The sequence below is a fragment of the Phoenix dactylifera genome, chromosome 7, assembly GCF_009389715.1.
Source record: "Phoenix dactylifera cultivar Barhee BC4 chromosome 7, palm_55x_up_171113_PBpolish2nd_filt_p, whole genome shotgun sequence".
NCBI lineage: Eukaryota > Viridiplantae > Streptophyta > Magnoliopsida > Arecales > Arecaceae > Phoenix > Phoenix dactylifera.
Window position 1 is genome coordinate 10,199,099 of NC_052398.1, and position 13,170 is coordinate 10,212,268.

The 13,170-nt window shown below is 36.7% G+C and overlaps 1 protein-coding gene across 2 annotated transcripts; it reads right to left on the reverse strand.

The window, feature by feature from the left end:
- Positions 1 to 1,293: 1,293 nt before the first annotated feature.
- On the reverse strand, positions 1,294 to 10,367 carry LOC103707784 (PTI1-like tyrosine-protein kinase 3). Of its 2 annotated transcripts, XM_039128270.1 has the most exons (10): positions 10,149 to 10,367; positions 9,902 to 10,007; positions 8,511 to 8,646; positions 6,677 to 6,930; positions 6,399 to 6,525; positions 6,047 to 6,320; positions 3,866 to 3,998; positions 2,367 to 2,453; positions 1,711 to 1,900; positions 1,294 to 1,621 (listed from the first exon to the last, which is right to left on the reverse strand). In XM_039128270.1, the coding sequence occupies exons 3-9, from the start codon at positions 8,602 to 8,604 to the stop codon at positions 1,757 to 1,759; spliced, it is 1,113 nt and encodes a 370-aa protein (XP_038984198.1). In that variant the 5' UTR covers positions 8,605 to 8,646; positions 9,902 to 10,007; positions 10,149 to 10,367; the 3' UTR covers positions 1,294 to 1,621; positions 1,711 to 1,756. The 2 variants fall into 2 exon arrangements, with proteins under 2 accessions (XP_038984198.1, XP_008790659.1); XM_008792437.4 differs by lacking the exon at positions 9,902 to 10,007 and having other exon boundaries at positions 10,149 to 10,366.
- Between the last annotated feature and the right edge of the window lie 2,803 nt (positions 10,368 to 13,170).

Genomic DNA, 13,170 nt, shown 5'->3' on the forward strand with positions numbered 1-13,170 from the left:
AATCCTTGATCACAACCCAAGTGCTGTCTTCTAGCCAAATGGATTTGGTGTCTTGAAGGGTACATTTCATAGGAATTGGATAAATGATCTCCCACAGGAGCATTTATTTTCAGCTCCAGTCATTGGATCTGAAGATTTTTGAGATTAGGTATTTAAATGATGTCAGCTAACTTTGCTACTTATTTCTGGGGCTTATTGACTACGACTTGATGAGTCATGCATCATAATAAATTTGGAGCTGTATCTGAACATTTGAGGGGCAAGATAGTGACTCTTGTCATTATTTTAGTTAGCATAGCATAATTCTTGGTATGGTATGCCACTAATATATTGGGATATCCGAACATCCCACTCTCCAGAAGCTTTATTCAGGAGGAGAACCAATTTGAGATATGGAGCTGCAAAGAATGATGGCAACGGATTATGATTGCAAGAGTAATATGATGTTGCTTTACTGGCTACGCATTGATTAGAATGTAGAAAAGAAAGTCATCAAAGATTATTTTTTTTTTCAAAAAAAAAAAATTGTGGCCATTTTTCTTCAATAGCCATTATATGATAATATTCGTGATATAAAATTTGTTAAATCCTAGAAACCCATGTCTACTCATTGATATCGTGTCGCTCAATTAAAAAGTGATAAAACAAAAATTCTCCATTTATCTGGTCCTACAAGCAGCGGGCATGCACTTGATAACTGGATCTGTGTATTCTGTGCAAAAAGTGGTGACGCTGAAACGGATAGACCAAAATTTCATCCGACTGAAATGGGTCGAACAAGAAAATTGTCCAGAGATCGTGTCTAGCTCAGTTTTCAGTGAATTGGATGATACGCTAGCGCCATAGAATGCCTGGAATTTTATTCTTCATGCTTCATGTCACAAGTTGACTTATTATAAACTCTAAATTGTTCCTGGATGCCTGCCAAAACAAAACAACCTCCTCTTTCTGCCTTTGTGGAGCGTTAACATACAGACAAGAATTACTGAAAAAAAAGGGAACTACAACAAGGCTCATCTTGGTTCATAATGAAAACCACAATCATTACCACATTAGCGAGGACTGCACTCCACAGCATCCTCTCAACATAATCCTAGAGCAGCACTAGGCCATCAAGTAGACATCAACTTCATGCCAGCGTTGAAGTTGTCACTAGAAACACTAAGAATTTTACCAAACAGACTAATAATTTTACAATCCCAATCAGAACCAACACTTCCAACTGGCTTGCAAACCCTAGAGGTCCTTGAGGTGAGTGTGTGATACTACCAGTTACAAATTGTTCATGAGCTGTAGAATAGGCAAGACCACAAAGATCCATTTCAATCATACTATAACCATCTGGAAAATAAATAGGGCAGTTTAATCATGGCCCAGACTAGAATGGAAAACAAATGACTGAACATGAAACCTTTAGGTCAGATCTCACGTACAGGAGATGAAGGACATTACAGCATAACACTCATCATCCCATATTATCACATGCAACAGCTCAAAGAGAAACAGAAATACTCAAGACAAATATACAGCACAGATCCCTGCTGACAGGAATGACACGAAGAACGGTCCATTGCTTCTCGCTGAACAAAAAAACTCTCAGGCAAACAAGCAGCATGGTAACCTGCAGAGTGACAGCCAGACAAATTTATGCTCTCAGAGTCAACAAGGAAAATATATCAAACAAATACTCTCCTGGAGAAGTAAACATACCCAAAAAAACACGCCAAATTTTTAACACAATATTTCATTCCAGGTCTCAAGTCTCTGAAGCTAGGGAAGGAGCAGCAGCAGATGGGGGCTGCTTATTTATGAGAAGGGGAGACAGTGCCTTGACCACAATGCTCATATTGGGCCTAAACTCAGCTTCATATTGCACGCACAGAGCTGCCACTGCTGCAAGCTACAGGAAATACAGAACCGAAGTGTTAATTGAGCTACAGGAATTAGCTGAGTTGTCCATAAAAACATTCCATGTTTAGAAGAGCATTTTTTTGGCAACCCTAACAAATAACTAGTAACAACTATAAGTGCATGATCACAGGTAAAGGTATGAGTGCCCACCACAACAGCTAGCACACAAGCAGGCGTGCATGCACACAAACACAAACAGATAGATAGAACCAAAGTGTTAATTGAGCTTACAGGAATTAGATGAGTTGTCCAACAAAAACATTCCATGTTTAGTGAAGCAGTTTTTTTTTTTTTGCAACTCTAACTAATAACTAGTAACAGCTATAAGTGCATGATCACAGGGGTGAAGGCATGAGCTCCCGCCACAACAGCAAGCACACAAGTAGGCATGCATGCACACCCACAAATAGATAGAATGGGGCGGGGGGGTGTTGGGTGGGGGAGGAGAGAGAGACCTTAGCGACTCCTTTTGGTGGATACTCTCCCTTCAACCTTGGATCCACACATTGTTTGACCTTATCCTCACTCAATCTTGGAGTTGCCTGTATCAAGAAGAAAGAAAAAAAAATTAGATAAGACTGGTTAATATTACCAGCCATTATGCAAAAATGGGGCAGCAGGATCCACACACTGCATCTTGGCACTAATGCTCAGAGGTGGCATGTAGTTAATTCTTCCCCTGCCATTAACAGTTTAACACAGTAGCCGCTGAGCGGATATGGAGAGAAAAGCAGTATTTATCTAGACATTTGTGCAATAGCTCTCTCCGGGCATGCATTATTCCCTCAATAATGTATCTATATAAAGATCCGATGTCCAGATGATACCAGCCAAAGGGTAAGAATTGGTTTAACAGAAAGAGAAGGAAGAGAGAAGCGGAAGGGATTAAAAGACAATAAAATCCAACAATCCCCAGATTTTGAAGCTACCAGATTTCAATTGAGAAGCAATTGTAGAACGGCGAGGATCTTAGAAATGTGGGATCAACGGGACCCCTCTCCCCTCTCTTCTTTTTCATACCCCTGATCCACTCTACTTCTCCATCAACTTGCCTCCACTCAGCCCTTTCCACCCTTGGGGGAAGATAGCACACGTGGACACTAGTTGGGCATCCATATGGACCCCAAGGGTTGGGAGAAGATATAGAGATTGGCTTTTGTTTGATAGCGCGGCTCAAGTGCATTCCAATGTCCATTTGAGCATTCAAGGGATCTAAAATATAGGGTGGTTCTCTGCACATACAGTGTTCTTTTAGAGGTTGAAATACGGGCAATCAATAAAGCTTAAGAACTCCAAAACTGGTGTTCCTAGGACAGAAAATAACCAATTCTTGGGCTCTAGAAACAAAGTAGCAGTGCAAGAAATTGGAGATTTGAAATGGCAGCTCCAAATTGCAATGAAGCCTGGGCTGAGTGTGGATACACCAATCACTGTCGAGTTAAAACTGATCTGACAGGTGCCTAGCATCAACTGGAATCAGATTAGATCAGTATTCACAAAGAAATTCCAAAAACACCAGACCTATATTCAAATGATATATTAATAAGAAAACAGTGTTTAAACAATTAACAGTGTCAAAAGAGTTGGATGGAATTATACATAATTATTATTATAGCAAGAGAGATGTAATTAGATCATCAATAGACTATATATGGCTTTTTAAGGATTTGCTGATTGTGGAGCGGAAGACTTCTATGGAGTGCCAACAACTTGGACGATGCAACTTCCTTCAGGTCAACCAGTGTTCCAGGAAAACGAATGACCTTTTCAGTTTGCATACAAAAACAGATTTTTTTCATTTTTAAGTTGCTTTATTTGCTCGGCAATCTGGTTGCAGCAGATGGATTGCAATTGCTCCTTATCATAGAGTTCTTTTCTTTTTTATCACATATCATCTACACAAAAAAATGTAATATGCAAGCAATAAACAGTCATCTATGCAACAGCAGCTTACCCAAGTAACCAGACTCTGCTGCCCTCTAGGCATTGTATGATCCACTGGTTTCCTGCCAGTCAGAAGCTCCAAAAGAACTACACCAAAGCTATACACATCACTTTTCTGGGTCAGCTGACCAGTCATAGCATACCTGCATAAGTTTTGACATATACTATTAAGTTATGTTATGCATACAATTGTGTCCACAAGGTCCATAGGCCAATATTTTATCACAGTCTTATGAAAAACAAATGATACCAATGCTTCCCTCTAATTCATTGATCTACTAAGAAAAATTGGATTACCATAAGAGAACAAGACAAGCCATCTTTACAGACAAAAAGATTGAAAAGCAACACAATCAAGTGAGAGTTATGGAGGTAACTTAAACAAAAGGACGTTTTGAAAAGGAAGATGAAGGGGAAAGAAAGAGTTCATAATGGACAATTAAATGGTGCTAGACAATAAAGATTAGGAAAATGAAGATGCAGTAACAAATATGAAAAGACAAATAAAGAAGGATAAAGTGGAGACCTTATCGCAATCATGATTTGCATACATTTAGAGGAACATAAGAAAAACATGAAAGAAAAGGTAAAAGTAAAGGATTTGCATGAGTGAAAAGCCCATACTAAGCCACCAAACTTAGGCCTGATTCATTAACATGCAATTGGGTCAATGCATTCAAGCATGTGAATGCAACCAAGAAAGGGTAATGGAGCTCAGTATAAAACAGGAAATGTGGACAAGCTAAAATTGACTCTAATGATTCTGGTTTGACACCCTAAACCAGTCTGAATAAAGAGAACCATCTAAAAATGAAGTCCATCCAAGAATCATTGATTGGAACATTAGAGATACCTCTCTCTCCGACCAAATAACCTTTGCAAAATCCACCCACACCATTAGAGACCTCGCCAATAGGAACAGCACACCTCTTAGTTCAACAATTCTTGCAAATTTTATCACAACTTAGAGTGCTCGATTAGCAGGATTCACTAATTCTCTACCAAATGAACCAGCGACAACATGTATGTCAAATAGCATGACCAATATTCCAGATTCAATGGTTAAATCACCGAACAATAAGAATCCCCATACTTGTGTTGCATAATGACTCATTCATATGTCGTAAAAATAAGACCGAAATTGTTTTGTCATAAAAATAAGACCAAAATTGTTTGACCTTTGATAAATGCAATCCATTGACACAACGGTCTCCATTTTTTTCTTGCAATTCCTATGCTAAAACTTGTATTGTGATTTTATATTTCTAGTTCAGCAAATTGATGGGCCACAATGTTTAATTTCACATTAGAAGTGATGCAGACTGCATTAGGACTCCTCATAAAACTTTACAGCAGTCAATTCTTAGAGGACCCACCATCTTAAACTTCACAATTTTTATAATAATAGCAGAATCTCACCACTATAAACAAAGATGGTTGCATCACATTTCATCTTAAGCAATGTGCTAGAATTATATAGAGTCAAGATAAGGGAACCAACAATTCACAGGCCTCCTCACATTCTAGGAAGAACACCTCTTTCCTTTGACACATGCTTCATTAATTTCCATCTATAATTCACCTCTCCACTCCCCACCAACATTGCCAATCTTCAAATCCTCAAGATAGGATATCCCCATTCTAAACCAAAACTAGCACAGATAATTCTTACACGTCTTCAACTCACCCTCTTCTATCCTCATGTTAAAATCCATTTCCTTAAAACTTCTGCTCACTATTAGTGCTACTCAAATCATTATTATGGAGAAAGACTGAGAGAACAACACCCTCTATGGGCTATGACATACTAGAGTCTATCAATTAAACCCTCACCTGAAAATGTCAGAAAAATCAACCAACTAGCAGCACTACAGCCAGCTTATATAAAAGCAAAAAGTCTATTGTGTTTGAATCTTATAATAAAGACCAAGCAACTTCACGACTTTTCATGATAATGAAGGTTTATGCAGCTCCAAGTCAGTTGACAGCACAATTACTACAATCGGAGGCATAAAGCTGGACAATGCGAACTATGAGCACAACTGTAAGTTTACATAAATGACCTAGTTAATCTGGGTCATAAAAGTAACTATGCAAACTATGAGTACAAAAGGTTTGCTTATTTAATTAACCAAGTAGTATAATTTGTTATGCCCTATACAACTGCATAAATTATCTGAGTCGTGATTACTCTGGTGCATGATAACCGAAGGTCCCCAAGACACGAGTAGAATGAAGACGAGCAGCCATATCAGGAGCCTGGTTTGAAAGATTAAAATCTGCAATTTTTGCTCTGAAGTCCTCAAATAAAAGGACATTACTTGATCTGATATCGCGATGTATTATAGAAGGCTGAACCTTCTCATGAAGATACTCCAGCCCCTTGGCTGCATCAATAGCAATTCTCACCCGCTGCATCCAGTCAAGAACAGGACCAGGTTGAGCACCCTGGACTCCTTTTCTACCTGTAGATCCAACAAGAGTAATAAACATTTGTTTCTCATAAAATAATCAGATGTATGTTACAGGACCAGAGGTCATACCATGCAGAACATCATGCAGCGAACCCATGGTTGCATATTCATAGGCCAACAAACGGAGATTCCCTTCCACACAATACCCAAGCATTTCAAGCACATTTTCATGCTTCAATTTTGTAACCATCGAGACCTAATGTCCAGAAAAATGAAATTAATTCTCAAAAGCCAAGTTCCAGTGATGGGTGACAGATATTAAACCATGGTCTCCCTAACCTAATAAGTCAAGCTTTGATAAAATGAGAGGGAGAGAGAAATTTTGTTAAAAATATTGGCAAACAGACCTGGGTCAAAAACTCATTGTTGGACTCAGGCTCTGATGCAACATCAAGTTTTTTTAATGCCACTTGTTTGCCATTGTTTAAAGTTGCAAAATATACTCTTCCATATGATCCTTCACCAACTAAAAACTTTGATCCAAAATTGTCAGTCTTTTCTTTCAGCTCATCTAATGACAATGCAGGCACTTCAATGGGAGGCGGTGCTCTTTGGGGTTCGCTTTTGGCAACAGCAGAAAGCTTTGAACCTTTTTGCATTCCTGGAAACCAAATTAAAAAAAAATAGAAACAACAGAATTAACACAAGAAACAGCACAGGAGACAACATTCACCCGAAAAAGAAAAAAAGAAGGAAATTCTCTTAAAAATTTGGAACAGCACCATTTATCAAAAAAAGAGCATTTAATCTAATGCCTTATCGAAATGAATGTGTACATCACTAATAGTATTCAGGCTAGCGAATATAATCAGCCCACCAACAGATAAGATAGGGTTCCCTTGAAGTTGAGTATCAAAATTGTGTAGGAAACTAGTGGATCCAATTGTATTAATAAGAATCCAAGCTGTGAAGATTAAACTTGCTATTTCAGGGTCAAAGCAATGTATATCTTACAATACAGAAGGTTTCATCGCATTGGATTCAAGATGTAATCAAATTAGGTCCAACTAACACATACATTTCTTGTACTTCAAGCATGCAAGTAGGGTTGTCAGTGTACTGAAACAACATGGTTTGCCTGCAAGCTAGCACAAACTGATACAAGCTTATCAGTTCAAAAGCAGAACCATAGAGGTTCTGTTTAGGAAAACGAGCTTATGCCAAGCCTTGAGTGGGCTTGACAAAATATGAGAATAATTTATTACATATAAAACTAGTGAGCAAAGAAGAGAAGTGAAAACAAGGATATGTATACATATTTTAAATTTCATCCCAAGTAAATGGTCAAACACATAATTATTTTAATTTCTTTGCGATATCAAGCCACAGACTTTGGGAACTTAGCAAAACTAGGCCTGACCTTGTCACATCAAACAAGAACAAGCAAGTAGAACCTTAACCTATAGTCCTACACAACCAAAAGGTCTAAGCATGAACCAATCTCCACACAAGAATTTTAACCTCAAAAACTCTCAGCTTGTACACAGGCTTACTTGCATGAGGGTTAGGTTAGGATGTCAGAATTCACTGGCAGCAAAAAAGAAGTTTTCAACTTTCCATATGATTCAAAAAGAATGAATTGAAGCTACCATTCAAGGACCACAATTGCATAATTAGGGAATGTAACTATAATTTTGACTTGGGTAACGTCACCTATTGACAGGTAAAGCACTATACTTCCCACCTAAATAGGGAAGAAGTACAAACTACAGAAAACATTACTTGATGAAAATAAACAGCAAACTTGTCATCACATAATATGTGCATTCACAAATCCTACAAATAAATGGAGACATGAAGATAAACAAGCAATAAATCAAGGAACATTCTCATGATTACGAACAAAAAAAGAAGCATCACAATTACCAAGTAAAAGAAAACCATAGAAAATATACAAGGGAGAGGATCCCAACAGATATCTACCAAAGCCATAAAAGCCCCACCAAAATCAAGGGAGATTTAAAATGGTTGGTCTGGAGAGATACTCTAAACAACAATTTCTTAAACTTTAGCCTCAACAAGAAGTGAGAGCTCCTCCAAAATTATCTTATCTGTCTCTTTCACAACCTTCCAGAACAGGACATGCATTATGGAGCACTTATATTACAGAAAACACCAGCTGACTGCAATGGTAGCAGAAACAGTATTGATTTCTTGAAATGCAGAGGAAAAACAACATACCATCTATATGATCTGATGGGCTTTTCAGGTATTCATTCTCATGGGCATGATAAGGCTCGTCCATCTGACAAGAACAGCACAGCCAGCGCCGCATGTTGCGCCTCTTCTTTCTATCTTTTTTATGTGGTGCAAACACCTAAATATTCAACATCACATAATTAATGATACAACTATTATTTGCATACAGATTGCAAATATGCCTTTGATAGCCAACGCAAGGACATGAGATGATGTCAACATTTTGAAAGGCAATAAAATAAGGTTTAATTATGTCCAACAACATGTACTTATAGAAGATATTACAATCTCTTTCATGGTTCACCGTTATGTCCAACGACATGTACTTATAGAAGATATTACAATGTCTCTTTCTTGGTTCACCGTACCAGTGTGTGCCACCCCATAGTGGATATACCATCTTGTAGCGGCATCAAAACGAGATTCTGTAGGGAGCATAGCATATGCCGAGTCTCATTATGCCGAACTGACTTCCCATATCGAGCATACCGACACTATATTAGCATGGTACCGAGTACCGAGATGGCGAATCTCAGTCTCCTCTCTTCCGGAACATACAAACATGCATGTCCATGACTAAGTTCTAATAATCACATACCCCGGTTGTAACATAGGCATAAACAGTTAGCCAACACCATGGAAACATATAAAAATGAAGCTCTGAGATACAATACGAAACAACTTATGCCATCCATTTATGTCACCCGTTGTAATGCAGTACATTAGTCCCGCACAACAGATCTGTGGGTCCCAAAGACTGGTGGATTTCAATTTTCGGCTAAGAATACTCATATTATTAAATAGTTTTTTTTGTTGTTGTTGTTGTTGTTGTTGTTGTTTTTTTTGGGGGGGGGGGCGGTGCGGGCGCGGGGTAACAAACAGATAATTCATATGGATGCAGAAATAAACGGGTCTAAATAGCAATTTCACAATCAAATTCAAGCAATATTTCCATCATATAAGAAAATTCCACCAAGTTAAAATAATAATTACGAGCATATACCAAGACTTCCTTCAAATTTTCGCCAGTTAACAATAATATTGAGAAACAGGATAGCATCAAAAAAAAAAGGAAAAAGAAAAGTCAAACAGATAAAGAAATAGGGCCCCTCCTATCTCTTCCCTGTGAACAAAAATTGCAATCAATCGCTTTCAAACATCTGCTGCCCAACCTTCCCACATATTCCAAAGAATTACCCATGCAGCCAGAATCCCAGAATCCCAAAGAAACCCTTGAATTTAAACAAAAAATCGCAATTTAAAGCCCCCGAGAAAAGAAGAGAACGAATAAGAAGCAAGAACATGCAAACGTATCAGCCCCACTCAGAAGACAAAGCAACCCAAATTCCAAATAGGGCGGCAAAGAGCAATACCCGACAAGGAAATCGACCAAATCCTCACGAAAACATCCAGATCCGGCAAGGATTTTAGAATTCCCAAAGCAAACACGATTCCCAAGCGCGTGCTTACGATCCTTTCCTATTTAATTTAATTTAACAAGCCTACTTAACGGGAATCAAAGCTGAAGCAAAAGAATCGAAACAAACATCAACGGGAAAAACCAGAGAGATCGGGATCGCTTCAAAAAAAGGCGGGCGAGAGATCGGGGGATTTTAGGACCTGAAATCAGGGGGCGGAGGCAAGCGCGTTCTTGGCACGAAGGGGTGTTAGGGCTAGAGCTCCGGGGGAGAGAACGACCTCTTCCCGAGAGAGAAAGAGAGGGGAGGGGGACGAGGGCGTCTCAAAAAGGCTTGGGAACGAGGAGATGCGAGCGAAGAAGGCGGTGCCGGAAAAGCCGAATCATACCGCCAGCTGAGCTCGCACACTAAATCACGCAGCACACCGTCACGACCGTTCACCGTCACGACCGTTTTTATTTTCATTGCCGGCTTGCCTTTTTTTTCTTCGTTAAAAAAAAAAGTTTCTTTCAGCCAAAAAAAAAAAAAGTTTTTTTCATAAATATGCTTTTACAATTTTCAATTTGCATAAAATTTATTTTTTATCTTCATAAAATATTATTTTTGGACAAATGTGGCTAATATAATAATTCTCTAATATCGTTAATAAAAACTATATTTATTTTAATTAAAAAATAAATAGAATTTTGAAATTATTTTTTTATTTTCTATCATGATCATCTTATAACTTTTTTTTTGGTACATTTATCCATTAAGAATATTTTAGTTATTTTAATTTAAAATCGTTAATTAATTAACGGCGTTAAATAATGTAGGTACATATGTAAAAACGAGAATAAAAAAATAGTAGAATAATAAAACAAGTGTTGTTACGATGGCATATATGTAAATATCAATTGTGAAAGGATATTCATGCAAAATTTGATATTTAGGAAGATATTCATATGAAAAACCTAGAAAAGAAAAAAAGAGAGAAAAGAATAGCTAAGATTATATTGGTCATTTTGGATACTCTTTTTCCTGATCTGAGTCGTAATGGAGCAGACTATTAGAAACATAGAATCCGTTACGATAATGGTTTCCACAAGGTGTAGCCTTTGTTCGGCACGAATATTGTACTGTCAGATTAAAAAATATGTCATCTTTTAACAAAGTTATTCTTCTAAGTTTTAGTCTAGGAAGGCTTGTCCGTTATTATATTAGAATGATGATGTAAGAATTTTATACATAAACACGTCGTTGTAAAGTTTAAAATTAGAATTTCCACGTTCAAGAAAAGTCACATTAATTCATCATGTTCCTAAAGTCCAGTTTGTCATTTCTTTAGATTATTTATTTATTATATAAAAATATTTTTTTTGATCGTTTATGATATACTAAAAAATATAAAAATAAAAAAAAGAGCAGAATATCAAAACAAGTGTTTTACGATGGGGTGTGTGTGTATATATATGGGGATTGATAACCTACTCTCTGTTATGGTAGGTTATCAATCTATCCATTTTTATGTAGACAAAAAATATCCTTACTTTTTATAACTCTTAAAGTTATTTTATGTTTTTTTATAATCCTACATTAACTCACCCACTCAACCCCCAATTAATGCTCTCTCTCTCCTCATTGTGTGTACATATACATATATATATATATATATATATATATATATATATATATATATATGTATATATGTATATGTATATGTATATGTAGATATATATATGTATTATGTATATGTATATGTATATATATGTATATGTATATGTATATGTATATATATATGTATATGTATATATATGTATATGTATATGTATATGTATATTATGTATATGTATATGTATATGTATATGTATATGTATATGTGTGTGTGTATATATATATGTATGTATGTATGTATGTATGTATGTATGAATGATAACCTACCATAACAGAGAGGTTATCAATCCCTAATATACATACATACATATATATATATACATATATATATATATATATATACATATATATATATATACATATACATATATATATATATATACATATACATATATATATATATACATATATATATATATACATACATATATATATATACATATATATATATATATATATATATATATATATATATATATATATATATATATATGTGTGTGTGTGTGTAAATATTAATTTTGGAAGAATATTCGGACAAAATTAGATATTTGGAAGGATATTCATGTAAAAAATTAAAAAAATATTTCTATTTGGGAATAGTTGGACCAAATTTGGTGAAGGGTGGTGCCCGGTCGTAGCCCTCCCTTCCCCTCCTCTTCTCCTTCTCCGTTCTCCTCGCCGCCATCTCCACTCTACTCCTTACCGCGATCGTCATCTTCTTCAGCTCCATTTTTTTCGCCCTCCACCTCGCCTCCAGCTCCCTCTACTCCCACTTTCCGTCCTCCCGCCGACGTGCCCTCTTCATCTACACTCGCATCAGCACCATCAACTCCTCCTCCTTCTCACTGTACTCTTCAGCAAGATACCTATTTTGTCCTCTTAAACTTGGTGGATTTCGACCATGGAGAGCATGTTTCGATCAACCATGGAAGTATCTTTTAGTCCCTCAGCAGTCCAATGATGAAGAATAATTAACAAACATAGTCATAAATAGCATCAAAAGTTGAATTCATTATATACCATGGCACCTTGGACTTGGAGCTTCAAGCTCAAAAGCCAACATCTTCCTACCAACCAAAATCAAAACTTTCAATTTCCTTTGATCAATAACTAAGAGAAAGACAAAATGCGAAGCTTGTAATCACCACCGAACTAGAATCATGAAAAGAGGGGGGGAAAGAAAAAATTTCAATAGTATTTGCTACGTGCTACATCCTGTTGCTACGTCATCTAAACGAAAAAGACTAGTCATTCTGTGGGCAAGAAGATTCCATGCAGTGACTTAACCATTGCTAATATTTTGTAGTATTCTTGCATGTGTGGTTGTTATTACAAAGTTTGGAATTTGATGACTCTTCTTTGTTCACATGCCAATCTCATGTGCAACTTTATTCTTAAATGATTGAAGGGGGTGGTTGCCAGATTCGCCTACCTAGAAATATTTTTTAATCAATTTATCTAAATGGCTTGTTCCTAGCCACACAAACGTATACAATCTTTAATTTTTGATATGGTTGGCGACGTGGGTTTGGTGGTCCTTTTTCATATTTGAACAGGCAAATTCACGAGCC